We start from the raw sequence: 13,986 nt of genomic DNA on the forward strand, positions 1-13,986 counted from the left end.
AAAATGTTCATAAATGTTACTAAAATGTTATGATTTTAGAAATTTCTCTGTTGTTCAGCTCTGAAATTATACTAAAACAATTATTCGCCTCAGGTTCGGGGATTATTCGACGATATTCACCTCGCCTTCGGCGAATAATTGTTAAATAGTAAAACCTATAAAATATTTTGAGACGCGAAATACCATCGATTGAAAACATTCATATAGAAAGACATATCAACTGGACTTATTTCACGAGAAAATGAACACATTACGAGAAACCGAAAATCAAAATGTCAAATTTCCAGCATGACGCAAACGCAATCTGCTCAGAATTCTCAAATCAGACAGCTAATAACCAATCACGTTCGAGAATTTTGTCACAGCCTTAATAAGTGTGGGTAATCAATCACAAATGGAGGCTAAAAGTATGCACTTCATTCAATTCAAGTCTTAAGGGCTCACCTGTTAAGTTTTTTAGTTCATCTTCTGATAATTTTTGATCCTGGAGAGAAAAATCGGAAACAAATATAACACAAGAAGCTAAGAAAAAGCCCAAGAACAATAACAATAAAGAAAACAGTTTAAATAAGAATTAACGATATTAAATGACAAACTCTTCATGGGTAGAATTGCAAACCGATTTTAGTTCAAGGTAGAGGGTCTCCGCGTAAATCTAATACGTTGCAATTTTAGATTCTTCATACCTTCCCGGGACTTCTACATTAGCTAAAACTCGCGGGTCTAAAATAACGTACTAACCTCTTCTAAACTTTCATTAAATTCCTTTAATTTACCAGCGATCGCATTGACGTTTGCGCTATCAAACGACACACATGATGTCTACAAAAACAATTACATTGAATTAGTTTACCACTAAAATTACATATTGCAATGATCAAAATGTATACAGAGGGCCAACGGCGGTTTAAGAAATGTTTCTTTGGTCAAGATGATATTACCAAGCGGTCTCTTTAACTCCCTGAAAAGATTGCCATGTCATTTCCGTTGGCAAATTCAATACACCATATTGCAAACAAGTGGTAGAACAGACAAACATATCAACTGGAGGGTGTTGCCTTGATGTAACACCACAATCTTTTGCCTGATATACAAGGAAATGTTTGGGAATCAGAAGGAAAAAACACGAATTGGATCTTTATGGTTCAAAGATAAAAGAAGCTAGGTCACGTTTCATGCATCTTGAAAAATGAAGCCTTCATTTTTCAAGAGCACCATTTGCAAACCGTGCCAACCTTCTCAATTATACCACCAGCCACGACACTCTTATGAACCTCTTACGACACTCTTGCGACACTCTTACGACACTCTTACGAAACTCTTGCGACCCTCTTTTGATTCCCCTTGAGTAAGAGAAGAGGCCAAATGCTATGGGACGTGGAAAATCGTGCATCGTTTTAAACTGCAGCAATAAGTTGAAATAGGTGCTTTACAATTTTGATCTGCACAAGTAGAGTGCTTTAATGTTTTACGCGAAAATAATAAATAAGGATGAGGTAAACAGTTCAGCGACAGGTTTACCTTAGGAAAGTAAGGATTAGACTTTGCCGTGGAACTTTCATTAGCTGGACTGACTTGAATACTAGCCTGTCCTGATCTGTAACTACTGGAACCTGAAATAAATAATGAAAAAAAAAAAAAGAACACTGACAACAAGCAAACGAGGAACTTTTCTTTCATTAAAGTGCGTGGGCAAGCTGAGAAATCTTCGAGTGCTACGGAACCTAAAGATTAATAAAAGTAGACTCGATTTTTAACCTCAACCTTTAATCAACTAAGCACCACTCTAGCTTTCAGCCTTTTCATGCAAACAAAAAATTCACTTTTTCAGTTTTTTTTTTTAATCACATCTCTTAATTAAAAAAAGTGACATCGGACTTAGTAGGTAGGGTTTTGGGGAGCAGTGATAGCAATGCACACCACAGCTGTGGCCTGGGTCTGATTCCCGGACATGGCTTCATATGTAGATTACGTTTTTCGTTGGTTCCCGTCCTTGCTCCAGGGGTTTTTCTCTGGTTTTCCGCCTTACATCAGTACAAACCCACCATAAAAACTCCCATATCGCCTGATTAACAATAACGAAGAAAAGCCATATCGAGTACGTCTACCATTAAGTCCAATATTAATTGATTAATTGCCTTTTTTGCCACGTACTGACCTGTGAATGGATCCACCCCTCCCGTGTTAGTCTGTGGAGATGAGTATGAAGGTCTGTAGCTACCACCACCTATGGTGTAAAGACAATAACTGAAGTAGAGCTATATCAAGTGTACTGTCCCTTACGGCGCTCACAACTCGAGGAATACACTCCCTAAACAAATCGCCACGAAGTAACTCAACCCTTTAACCCCCAAAGGTGATTAACATGTAACCTCTTCAGGTAATATCCATATATTATTAGATGGCTGTGTCTCACAAGGACTGGGAACTACCGAATTCACGAATTTGATTGGCTGAAATCAAAATTGAAAGCGGTCTAGATTTTCCCATCTAGACCGGTCTAGAAAAAAAAGTTACATAGAATATGTTCCGTTGCTTTCTAGACACAGCCATATGATAAACATCTTATTAACCGCGCTAGGTCGGTCTGTACGGGAGAATCTTGACCTCGGTCTGTACTGGCGACCTCGGTCAAGATTCTCCCATACAGACCTCCCGCTCGGTTAATAAGAACTAATTATCCAGTAAACAAGTCATGGGAATACTCAAACTTATCAAGTAGAATTTGTTACCCTGATCTAACACCAAATTCTTGTGACCGATTAACAAGGTAATGGGAGAATTAACAATCAGATCAGGGAGAATTAAAGAGTAAAAATCCTTTATTTAAACACGATCAGTAGTTAAAGCAAAATACACGCTTGTGGGGTCGTTAACATTGACATTGCAAAAGGATAATAATAAAGTTAAAAACTCTGGGATCAAATGAAAGTAAGGACACGGTCAAATACCTGTAAAGGGATCTACAGCTCCTCCCAAATTGACATCTGTTACTGTCTGAGAAGGCGCTGCTGATGGAATATACCGTCCTACTCCTGCAGTACAACATTCAACATCAAAAGATGACAAATTTGTGGTCAAATCACAGATTCAAAAGTGTTAGATTATTTCAAGGCAAGCAGTTATTTCATGTCCTAAACATCGCCAGGAGTGGGGGGGATAAAATCAGAGAATGGACGAGTGATCCACTGAGGTTGTAAATATTTATTTTTGAAAAAGTGATACGTGCGTTTTGGAAATATCCAAGAATTTATGAAACCAACGCGACTTGCGGTGTTGGAGACAGACTTCCACTTGTTCCATGGTTTGCTCTGCTTACAACTGCTCTACAACTCACCAGTAAACGGATCAGATGCAGATGAACCTTGTTGCCCTATTGTGACACCTTTGGTATTCTTAAGTATAAAATCAACCACTTGGTCCAAGAACATCTGACTGAGATCATTCCGCTCTAGAAACTGATGCGCAGCCATCCAAGGATCATCTACAGACAGTGAAATGAACTCATGAGTAACGCACGTTTTAACGAGGTTTCTATCTTCTTTCGCTCCCCACAACCTGTCTCAACTCAATCAGAACTTCTGCATAATTAATAACTATTATCAAGCGGCAAATCAAATGATTGGTTTATGGTTGTTTCACCCCATAACAAGTTCGCCCCCATCCTTGGAGACCCAGGGGCTGTGAGTCGATTTCAAGTTAGGAGAGCCCATGGGGCTCTTCTGCCGTAACTTGAAATCGACTCACAGCCCCTGGGTCTCCGAGGATGGTTCGCCCCCTAACAGCTTTGCGATTTCGCCCTCTAGCGTAAAACAAACTCGCCCCAACTTTTACCAGCTCGTCCCTAAATCTTTCGACTCGTTTCGTTACCTCCACACCACAGAAAGTACAGTGCATTCATTTCCTGTCGAAATCATGATATGTTTCGACCAATATGCAATTTATGTTCTGTAATAAAAAAAACGTTAGGGGTAGAACTCACAAAAGTGAATAGGGGTGAACTTGCAATTCGGGCAAGTCACAAATTAGCATCAAATTACATCATTAGTATGACGTACCATTCAGGTTATATGGCAGTTTCATTCGAGGACGCCCCTCTTGAATTTCAACATCAAACACAAAATCGTATTCCTATGAGACCAAAAAAAAAAAAAAAAATGTCACAAAAAGAGTTTACCGTCGTAACCCGTCATCTTACATGGAGTTTAAACCGTACAGCTTAGGATGAATACAAACACATTTAGAGGATTTTTATCGGTAATCTGCAAGACATTCATTCTAATACTTAATCAAAACCCTGCCATACTCTGGTTTGAGAGCTAAACTGTTTGTTATCCGTTGAATCATATGTAATTATACCTTTCCATTATACATTGTTTTGTTGGTTTGTCTTGCAGCTCCTTCCGTTCCTGCTGAACCTACTACCTCACCAACCTGATTATAAAAAGAGAGGAACTTACAAGGACATCAAACAGAAAATATTAACACAAACAGAATCCTCAAACAACCTTCCCTGCGTAGATCACAAATCAATCTTTTCAAACAAAGACTGAGCTATTACCTTTTCCCATCTTGTTTCCATGCCATTCCACTAAAAACAAAAAGAATTACTCTTTAATAACTTGAAGTTATTTCCAAAGATCAGTGGTACATTATAATATCAAGGAGTACATGACATCAAGAAGAAAGATCACGTAGTTTAAAATTCGTTGATTGAGGGAACATAGGCAAAAATCCCTTTCTGAACCAGGAAATTAATTTTAGCTGATACCACAGGAATACCTCAAGAGAGTTTGAAAACATTTTAACAGACAAACAAAATAATGAAAAGTTTTCATTTCTATTCACCTGGTGACATTCAATCACATCTCCTCTTCTTATGAGTTTTGTTTGAGCACTTCTGTCACCTGAGCAGAGAATTGTATTGTATCATTTAGTAAGCAATGCGAAATAACCATCAAGGTAGATTTCACTCAATACAACTTAGCTGGGAGGACTGACAAAGTGTAATCACCTACAATACAACGCCATGATTAGTATAATGGGCCGCAGTATTTACAGTATTTCGCACTTGGCATGAGGAATCCACCTTTTGTAGTATTATTACCTGGTCTAAGAAGAGCTTCTGGTCCAGGAAGATCTTCAAGTTTGACATCACCTAACATACCACTAAATAGAAACAATGAAAAAAATTCGTAAACTTAGTGGAAGAGGACATTTGATTTCAGGCCTGGTGAGTTTTTACCATACACAACACAGTTGCTCAAGAGAGAAAAGATTGCAAATGCATCAATACTTTGAGCTGAATTGAATTTCCATAATTACATAAATTGCATGGGGTTCTTTACAAGTAGTTACATTTAAATGGAGAGTTTTAAAATGTAATTTTTACAAAGGTGTGTAATCAAAGATCAAAACCAAGGTCTGACTACTGCTAAGAATCTATTATACCTTGCAGTCTCTGCTGGTATAGCATGACTTGCAACTTCAGCATCAAATAGCTGTAGACATGAAAAGAAAGTCAGTTAAAAACAAAAAGAGCCTGACACTAATAGCTAAGGGTACATGTCAGCCAGATGGCCCACATTAGCAGAGCTTTCTACATAGCATGAACCAACCACAGGTATCGCAGCAGTACTCCCCCTGTATGGGATACCAATCTATGGTAGGTTACTACCCGGTTACTTATCCTTATTATAATTGTATACATTTCCCTTCAATAAGAATCAAGAGTGACTTGTTTACTTTGAGAGCCTGGAAAGAAAGCCAGCTGTGTTTGTAGCACAACAAACTCACAAGACTTGTTTCTGTTTTCTTTGTTTTGACTATCCTCTACCACTTTTTGTGTTTCCATTGCTGAATTGTCCAAGAATTACAAAATAATGTAGTCCTAATTCAATTTTTTCATGCCTGGGATCAAAGTAGGCAACCCTGAACAGGCAAGATGGGCCTATCTTGCCTACTCAGGTAGCCAATCAGAACACAGGATTCCCTTCATCTTGCCTACTCAGGTAGCCAATCAGAACACAGGATTCCCTTCATCTTGCCTACTCAGGTAGCCAATCAGAACACAGGATTCCCTTCATCTTGCCTACTCAGGTAGCCAATCAGAACACAGGATTCCCTTCATCTTGCCTACTCAGGTAGCAATCAGAACACAGGATTGCCTTCATCTTGCCCACGGGTACTGCAAGCAATGTAATAAGAAGGGAATAATGCTCATTTAGGATTGTCCACTCGGAACTGGCACAAACTAACCTGTAATTCTTCTTCTGATGCCACTCTGTCTTCCACACCAGTAAAAACACGCACAATACCATCACTAGAGAGGAGAAAGAACATGTATACACTTCCTGTAATCTAACTGTATTAAAAGAAGACAAGCTTAATAACAGAAAAAATAGTAGCCTCTAGTATATAAACAGTGCATAACATTTACTTAGTATACAAGGTGTTTACTCAAGATACTGTAAAGTGGTTAATTATTAGCAGTGTTTAATTTTCACTATTTTCTTGCAAGGGAACTTTGCGCGAAATTGCACCACGAACTCAGAGTTGGCCAGCCCCCATCTTGAATTTTTTGGGGGGTTAGTGTGACACCCAAATCCAATAAACACAGAGTTATTTACTACAAATCAACATTTATTGCACAAATCAAACCTTAAAAATATCATTTACATTCAAAGATGATACTGCATATTGTTAGACAAATTTTGTAGCACTGTAATAAATGTAAATACCATTGGAAAAATTAGAACAATGAAACAGGGGAAATCATGAAAATAAAACACCACTAAAAACGCTGAAACTTTGAATGCGCGAAATTAAACCACCGCTAAATTTAACCATTGTACAGCAATCATAAAATCTGAAGAGTTAGACATAGTTCTATAAAGAAAATGGTAAATCTCAACTTATCTGAGAGAGAAACTTGTATTTAATGTTACTTTATAAACAAAGTCTCAGCCTCTATCTAACCTTGAGCCAGTTACAATGTCTCCATTGCTCAAACATGTAACACTCCAAACTGATTGAGCAGGAAGGGTAATTGTTTGAGTGCATTCTCCCCCTGACGCAAAGGAGAATAGCAAAAATCAGTTTGACATGTTTCTAAGTTAATCAATTTTAACATGAATTTGTGTTAGAGGAATATTTTTTTGAGTAGACACCTATACCTATTATGGTGCAAATACCTCTTACTAACCTAGTCTGGGGTCAACACCAATGGTTACAGACCAAGTTTGCCCCCTTCAGTTTATGACCCAAGAGCAGGGATTTCATTGGAGGCCAGCAACTACTTAACTCCAGCCACTACTCTCCACAATGGAGCCATCTACTGTACCATGGCCATTTCACCTTCCAGTTTTCGTGTATTTTTTGGAAAACATTCAATATAATTATTCTGAAGGCAGTCATCAATAAAGGTGTTTTTTGTTGATATTTAGCCTAATTTTTGGTTGTTGGGTGATTTTTGTAACAAGTTATTAATAACAATTCAATTAACAACACAATCAGTTTGCTGTGTGCTATGTTGAATGTACAGATCTGAAGAAAAAGACTGATGACAAATCTAACTAATTTCAACTGACAGTTTCCTGCTATAAACCTGACAGAAAACTATAGAAATGGAGGAAACAGCCTACATGTACCTTTCCATATTCGAAGTGACCTGTCCTCCCCTACAGAAACAAAGTTTCCATCTCCAAGAGCTGCAATACTGTCAAAATAAGTAACACAGCAGTCAATAGAACCAAATTCCTTTTTATAAACCCCAAACTGGTACACACAATGTACAGCTTCATCTTTTAAGTTTGACCAACTACTTTAATTAGCTCAGTTAGAACAGGAAAGTGCCAAAAATTTCGTAAACTTCAACGTTCTCCAATCAATTCCCATAACTATCTCACATACATTTATTCTAAGTTATTCAAGTATGAAATCATTTTCATTGTAACTTCTTAAAGTTATACCTACTTGTCATTATTTTTATGCTTTACTGTGTATTGCAGGGGCAGATCCAGTGAATTTTAATTAGGGGGGGGGGTCTAAACTTTGGTTCAGAAGGACTGTTGGACTCTTTTGAGGCAAATTACTGTTCTCCCCCACACCCCCTCCCAGCAGTCGCGGTTGCACATTATAATTCCTTGGCCGCTTACCGTTTACTTGGATTCATTAAAAAGATCAGCCCGTTAAAAACTGATATGTGATCCTGTTGATGTAAGAATTTCAATTTCAAAGTTGTAAGCATCAGGTCTGTTAGGGGGAGTGCGGACCCCCTGGATTCACCACTGTATTGTTACTGTATGGTGAAATTATTTCTCAGTCAATCCTGAGAGTGGGAGAGTGAAAAAAAAATTGTTCCCAGACCTGTAGATGAAACTTGTGTGTCCTGTATAAACCTGAAGACATTCACCTGTGCTCATCCACCTTCTAATGGTGCTGGTGAAGGAAAGCAAAAGCTTTTCACACAAACCACAAAAATTGACATACATGCAAATGCTACCAGTTCTCTTTTCTTACCAGTCATTTGAACAAGACACAAACTCCAGAGCAGAGAGAACAGCCAGACCTCTGACACAGTCACTGTGTCCAGTAAATGTAATTTGACACGTCCCTGCTTTCCACATCTTAATGGTCTTATCAGCTGAACCTGCAGAGTATTAAGCTAATCATTTACCAACAACAGATAACTGGAGTGTGAAGTCCCTGACAAAGCTTCCATCAAACTAAAGTACATGTGTATGCAATAATCCAATTCATCAACAGTTGTACAAAAACAATCTTACTAAATACATTATTTTAACATACTAAGGAACATCTCTTAATTGGCCAATTAATCAAAACAAAAATCTCACTGATTTGGACAATCTAAAACAAGGAAACAATTCAATTTAATTACTATTTTTTTACAAAGTAAAAAAGAGAGAACATAATCAAACTACTATGACTTCATTTTCATCTGTAATTAATCATAACCTCTTTACTTCAAAGGTCCCATTAGTAAATCTCCTTACTGTCTGCTATACAATTCTTATGATGTTAGTTTGCAGATTTGGCATTGGATCAACTAAAAGTTCCCTAACTGATATTTATTCTCACCACTTGTCTGCTTGATGTCATATTGATATCATAAGGAGAAATTTCTTACCCGATGGGTAAGAATGAGGGCCCCACTATGGCAAGTTGGGCTCCCTCATTAAATATTATTATAAATAATTATGTCGCAGAGAAATCAACTGAATGCTACATTCTAATCAGGCAGCACAGGGTGAAAACCGTAACCTGTGAGACATAGAGTAAAAAATAAATGTACATTAACTAATCCTAAAAAGTTTTTCCGTTGTGTCTACGGTCTTCCTTCTAACAGGAACTCAAACTGCCACCTTGAAAGTCCGGGCAATATTCAGCGTGCCCAAGAGCACTGCCCTCTGCATCTTTTGCAGTACGTCTGTGCTTCTGCCTCCCACCAGTTCGCACATCATGACATCCAGCACCCATTATTATTATTATTATTATTATTATTATTATTATTATCATTATTATTATTATTACCCGATCACTCATCGGAGTTGAAGAGTTAAACTAGACTATTATTCTACAGTGAATAAAGGGTGAAAGTTTCTAATTAAAGAAACTGTGGTGCTGCGTCGGTGAGGGTAACAAGGTAATTGGTTGTATCAACTAAGTTGAAATTGTACATTGGCCACTGTAACGAGTTAAAAAGCTGATGTTTCAAGCCTTAGCCCTTTGTTTACCTCTGATGAAGGGCTCAAATGCTTGTCAGAGCAAAACAAAGGGCTAAGGCTTGAAACATCAGCTTTTTAACTCCTTATGGTGACCAATTTACAATTTCAACTTAATTGAATTATAACCAATTATATTATTCTACTGACAGTGCTTGTATAGTGTATGTACCTGTGAGCATAAGCCCATGATCTGGCATTAGTTGGACAGCCCATACTGCTGCTTCATGGCCTTGCAGTTTCATCATACACTTGCTTCCAATCCACACACGTGCTGTGCTGTGAATCAAATTAGATATATAGGAGTAAAATCATTTCTAACAAAAAAAATACCAGTACTGAGGGTGGGTGATGTGAAAGCCTAAAGGTTACCATTACTACACGTACATGGACATTCTGAAACATAAAGTTGGGTCTCATTTCTGGTTGGATCATTGTGAAGTGCTGTTCCATTCACACAATCAACTCTAGCAGAGCCCCTCTTATCCCAAGAGTGTGTAAAATTAATGGTTACATGAAACTGTCTAGAAATTAGGATGGACCAACCTTCCCCCTCCTCTGCACCCACATCTTGAAAGAATAGGTAGTGTGATAGCTTCAGTCAGTTTTTGCTGTATGTACACTGGAAAAGCTCCTGAGACTGTACTGCATCAGAGCAGAATTGACCTTTAAAACAAAGCTTATTCTATTTACAAGATTTACTTACTTGTCCCATGATCCAGAGAGAAGTGTTCCAAACTTTCCAGCAATTAAAGAACATACTGCTCCACTGTGACCCTCCAGTTTGTGGAGAGGCTCTGAAGAAAGAAAATAAATTCAAAACAAAGACAATAATTAAAAACTTTAGTATTGTTCATTAAAGAAAAGGAGGGGTTGAAAAAAAAAAAAACACTTAAAATTTAATGTTTTAAACGGTATTTTGAAAAGAACACTGTTCACAGAAATAAAATAATGTGAGGCACTGCTGTATTTCAATATCAAGACATCTCAAAATGTAACTGAAATAATCTAAAATATCAATTTCACAAGGATAAAAAAAGTCACCATCTTTCACTTTTTTACAGTTGAAGTTAAAAAATGTAGATTCATTAATGGGTATTATTTGTAAATTCACCTAACATTGTGAGAATAATTATATATAGCATACCACAAAAAGAAAAGAAGAAAATCATAAGCTGAGTGATGTGGTCCTGATTTAAGAACAGATACAGTATACAGATACAGTTTATTGTTATGCACTATTTACAAAATTTATAACATCAACAGTGTATACAAAAGGAAAAAAATTCCATCAATTAAAGAGGAAAAAAGTATTACAAGATGCAGCCAAGATAAAATGTGCTCAGTGACCAAAGTAGCATAGGCTTTCATATGACACATCAGTCAATTATAATAGAGATCAAAGAATAAAAAAGAAAATAGAATAAAAGTTCCATAGATAAACTATATACAGATTATACAGAAGCTTCAGTGTTTAAAAGGTGTAATTAATAATTATTGGTTGAAGAAGGAAGTGTACACTTATGATTCTTCAACAAGGTGCAGAATTCAGTAATATTGCTGGAGCAGATAGAGAGACATGTCATGTCGCCATACTTAATTCACTTGGTAAACCAAATAAGTTCTCGTGTACAAGTACAAGTTACCATGATTAGTTAACAATAAAATGTGTAATGCCAGTAATGAGAATCAACTCTCAGATATGAAAGGAGCAAAAGAGTTAACACACTCTGACCCTTAACAGTAGATGTCTAGTAGATCTCTATCCATTGAGCTAAAAGCAAAAGAGTTAACACACTCTGACCCTTAACAGTGACCAGCATCTAATTAATTTTCTCCTTACAATATCAGCCCTGAATCACACATTAAGGTCAGGAGAATAAAGGAAATGATCACCAACTAAATGGGCTCTTGATTGTTAAACAAATTCTCCTTGTCAGCACCTTAGGAAATGTATGAAGAACAGCATGGAGAGTATGCAATTTCATGTTTGTCTGTAAAGGGTTAATGCAGAAGTCCATGTGATTCTTAAGACTATCATTTACCCACCAAGAGAATCCAGTGTCCACACAAGAATCATACTATCATGGCCACCAGTGACTACAAGACCTGGGGAATGAAACATCTTACATTACTCCAAAAAACTGAATTCATTCAAATGTATCACCTTCAACTCCTTTTCTAATGTTTTTTTTCCCTGTAATCAGTATTTCTTGTACCTATGTATAAGTGATTGTGAATGCTTTCTCTGAGTCAATCCAGGCAAACACCTTTCTTATTCTTGATGATTCAAAGACACTGGGTAACATAAATCACTTGAATTATGCCATAAAGAAATCTTACCAACATTTATCCCAGTAACCATTAGATGAATGCATAGTTAATCGAGGGAGAAGGAATGTCACTAGGCTTTTAGGACAGGTTTGCCACAATAATTGACACCACCATTAGATAACTATGTAGCTGTTTACATGGTCTTATAACTATACGTTAATTCAGCAATACGATGAAGTTTGCATCTCCTGTTTTATTCAAAAGAGACATCTGAAATAAAAAATTTACTAGGTCACAATGACTCGACGGCTGTTGTCAGAAGTTTTCAGTTTTTATATAAACCTTATTGATTCTAACAATCAATTAGTCTCTAGCTAAGAAGGTAGGGAAACCGACCTCCATCTATATGTTATCAAAAAATGAGAAAAAAGGAAGATACCGTGAGGGTATTTATCTGTAGGAGGAATCGTACAAACGGCAGAGATGAAGTTAGAGTGTCCGCTGAGAACATGCCTTTCTTCAAAACCAAGTTTTCCTTCACTAGGAATCCACAATCGAGCTGTCCTATCCCTTGAGGCTGTAATGATTCCTCCCTTAGGGAAAACAGCGGGACAAACAGCCCTCACATCTAGTTCATGGCCTCGTAGTACACAACTTAATTTGTAGGACATTTTTATCTCTTCTTTCTCGCGAAATCAGTTGTTAAAATTGTTGGTGTCAAATACATGAAGGAACTTTCTGTCATGAAATTGATCCACTGACCGAGGAAAGGCTACCAAGTCAAACCAACAGCGCGAACACCACGCGAGAACGCGAGGCCCCGCGCGACCCTACCGCTCCGAACCGTTCGCTCGAGAAAGGGTTTGAGCACGGCCTTACTTACAGTTCATTGCTGCCAGTCAGCGCCTGAACTACTAATCGAGGCTAAAAAAAGGAAGAGCTGCTACAAAGGAGTTAACTATACTGTAAAGTGCAATACTGAGAACAAGAGATTATTTACAGTTTACTTTCTCTTGACTGCTCGGAACCCGGCATGTCGTACTCAGTGCATGGTTTTCCTTTTCGTTCACAGGTCGAGTTCGGGGCTTTACTGCGGTTCAATTCAAATGTAAATAACACGGCTATCTTTATAGATTAAAAAATCGTCAAATATTTGTGAAAAAGAAATTCGTGGCTGGTATGACACGGTGTGACCATTACTAGTGTAGGCCACCGTAGTTTCGTCTCGGTCAAGATACCATGAAAAATCTTGAGTGTGCAATACTCTTTTCAGAGCACCAAGCCTTCAAGTCTAACGCAAACGCAACTTTTGTCTGCTTAAAATTCAGGCCTAAAAGAAGGAAATTTTGCATTTAGAAATACATAACGGGTCCATAGTCACTGGGAATTATTCTTCACCTCAACTTTGTAAACTATTCGGTTATTAATCATTGCGACCACTAAGTCGTGTTGAGTAAAGACAAATTTAAAAATCCCTGAGCGGCATGGAAGAGCAAAAGGCGGGAAGTGGTTCCTTTGACTAACGGTGCCGTATATCTATATTCAGTGACGGTTCAAGGTCATAATTTTATTTAAAGCTAAGCAAATTAAACAAATAATCCGTCATGAGGAATTCGGTCCTAATATTCACGACGAAAAAAACTGTGAAGATCTGTTAATCAATATCGTGTTCAAATTAAACGATTTTACCGTTGTGCCTATGGCATAACTCACCACTAAAATACTTTCAATTGTCTTTTACACACTTTTTTCTTAATCCTTATTTAAAAAAATAACGTTCCTTTTGCCAAGGACATGCAACCTTAGGCATAGAATTTATCAATCATAAAGTACATATTTGGGAGAAAAATATCAAATCTGAGCGAGGCGCGAGCCTGATACGCAAGTAACTGACATCTCACTGATCAAAATCTAGGATGGCTTTCCTTCCTTGCGTGCACAAAGGTGAATCGAACCGCTGTTGACTCAC

General features: G+C 37.5%; 1 protein-coding gene across 1 annotated transcript in view; it reads right to left on the bottom strand.

The window, feature by feature from the left end:
- LOC111342716 (phospholipase A-2-activating protein) overlaps positions 1 to 12,740 on the bottom strand; it is a 19,606-nt gene extending 6,866 nt beyond the window's left edge. Inside the window, exons 1-21 of the mRNA XM_022949827.2 lie at positions 12,457 to 12,740; positions 11,793 to 11,852; positions 10,450 to 10,540; positions 9,916 to 10,022; positions 8,521 to 8,650; positions 8,368 to 8,439; positions 7,650 to 7,717; positions 6,979 to 7,069; positions 6,259 to 6,322; positions 5,452 to 5,501; positions 5,108 to 5,169; positions 4,849 to 4,907; positions 4,562 to 4,591; positions 4,360 to 4,434; positions 4,059 to 4,131; positions 3,338 to 3,484; positions 2,952 to 3,035; positions 2,159 to 2,227; positions 1,522 to 1,613; positions 742 to 822; positions 445 to 484 (exon numbers count right to left, since the gene is read on the bottom strand). Coding sequence (XP_022805562.2) covers positions 445 to 484; positions 742 to 822; positions 1,522 to 1,613; positions 2,159 to 2,227; positions 2,952 to 3,035; positions 3,338 to 3,484; positions 4,059 to 4,131; positions 4,360 to 4,434; positions 4,562 to 4,591; positions 4,849 to 4,907; positions 5,108 to 5,169; positions 5,452 to 5,501; positions 6,259 to 6,322; positions 6,979 to 7,069; positions 7,650 to 7,717; positions 8,368 to 8,439; positions 8,521 to 8,650; positions 9,916 to 10,022; positions 10,450 to 10,540; positions 11,793 to 11,852; positions 12,457 to 12,688 — 1,777 coding nt within the window. The 5' untranslated portion in view covers positions 12,689 to 12,740. The remainder of the gene's footprint in view (positions 1 to 444; positions 485 to 741; positions 823 to 1,521; positions 1,614 to 2,158; positions 2,228 to 2,951; positions 3,036 to 3,337; positions 3,485 to 4,058; positions 4,132 to 4,359; positions 4,435 to 4,561; positions 4,592 to 4,848; positions 4,908 to 5,107; positions 5,170 to 5,451; positions 5,502 to 6,258; positions 6,323 to 6,978; positions 7,070 to 7,649; positions 7,718 to 8,367; positions 8,440 to 8,520; positions 8,651 to 9,915; positions 10,023 to 10,449; positions 10,541 to 11,792; positions 11,853 to 12,456) is intronic.
- Between the last annotated feature and the right edge of the window lie 1,246 nt (positions 12,741 to 13,986).

The sequence above is a fragment of the Stylophora pistillata genome, chromosome 4 (assembly GCF_964205215.1).
Source record: "Stylophora pistillata chromosome 4, jaStyPist1.2, whole genome shotgun sequence".
Classification (NCBI taxonomy): Eukaryota; Metazoa; Cnidaria; class Anthozoa; order Scleractinia; family Pocilloporidae; genus Stylophora; species Stylophora pistillata.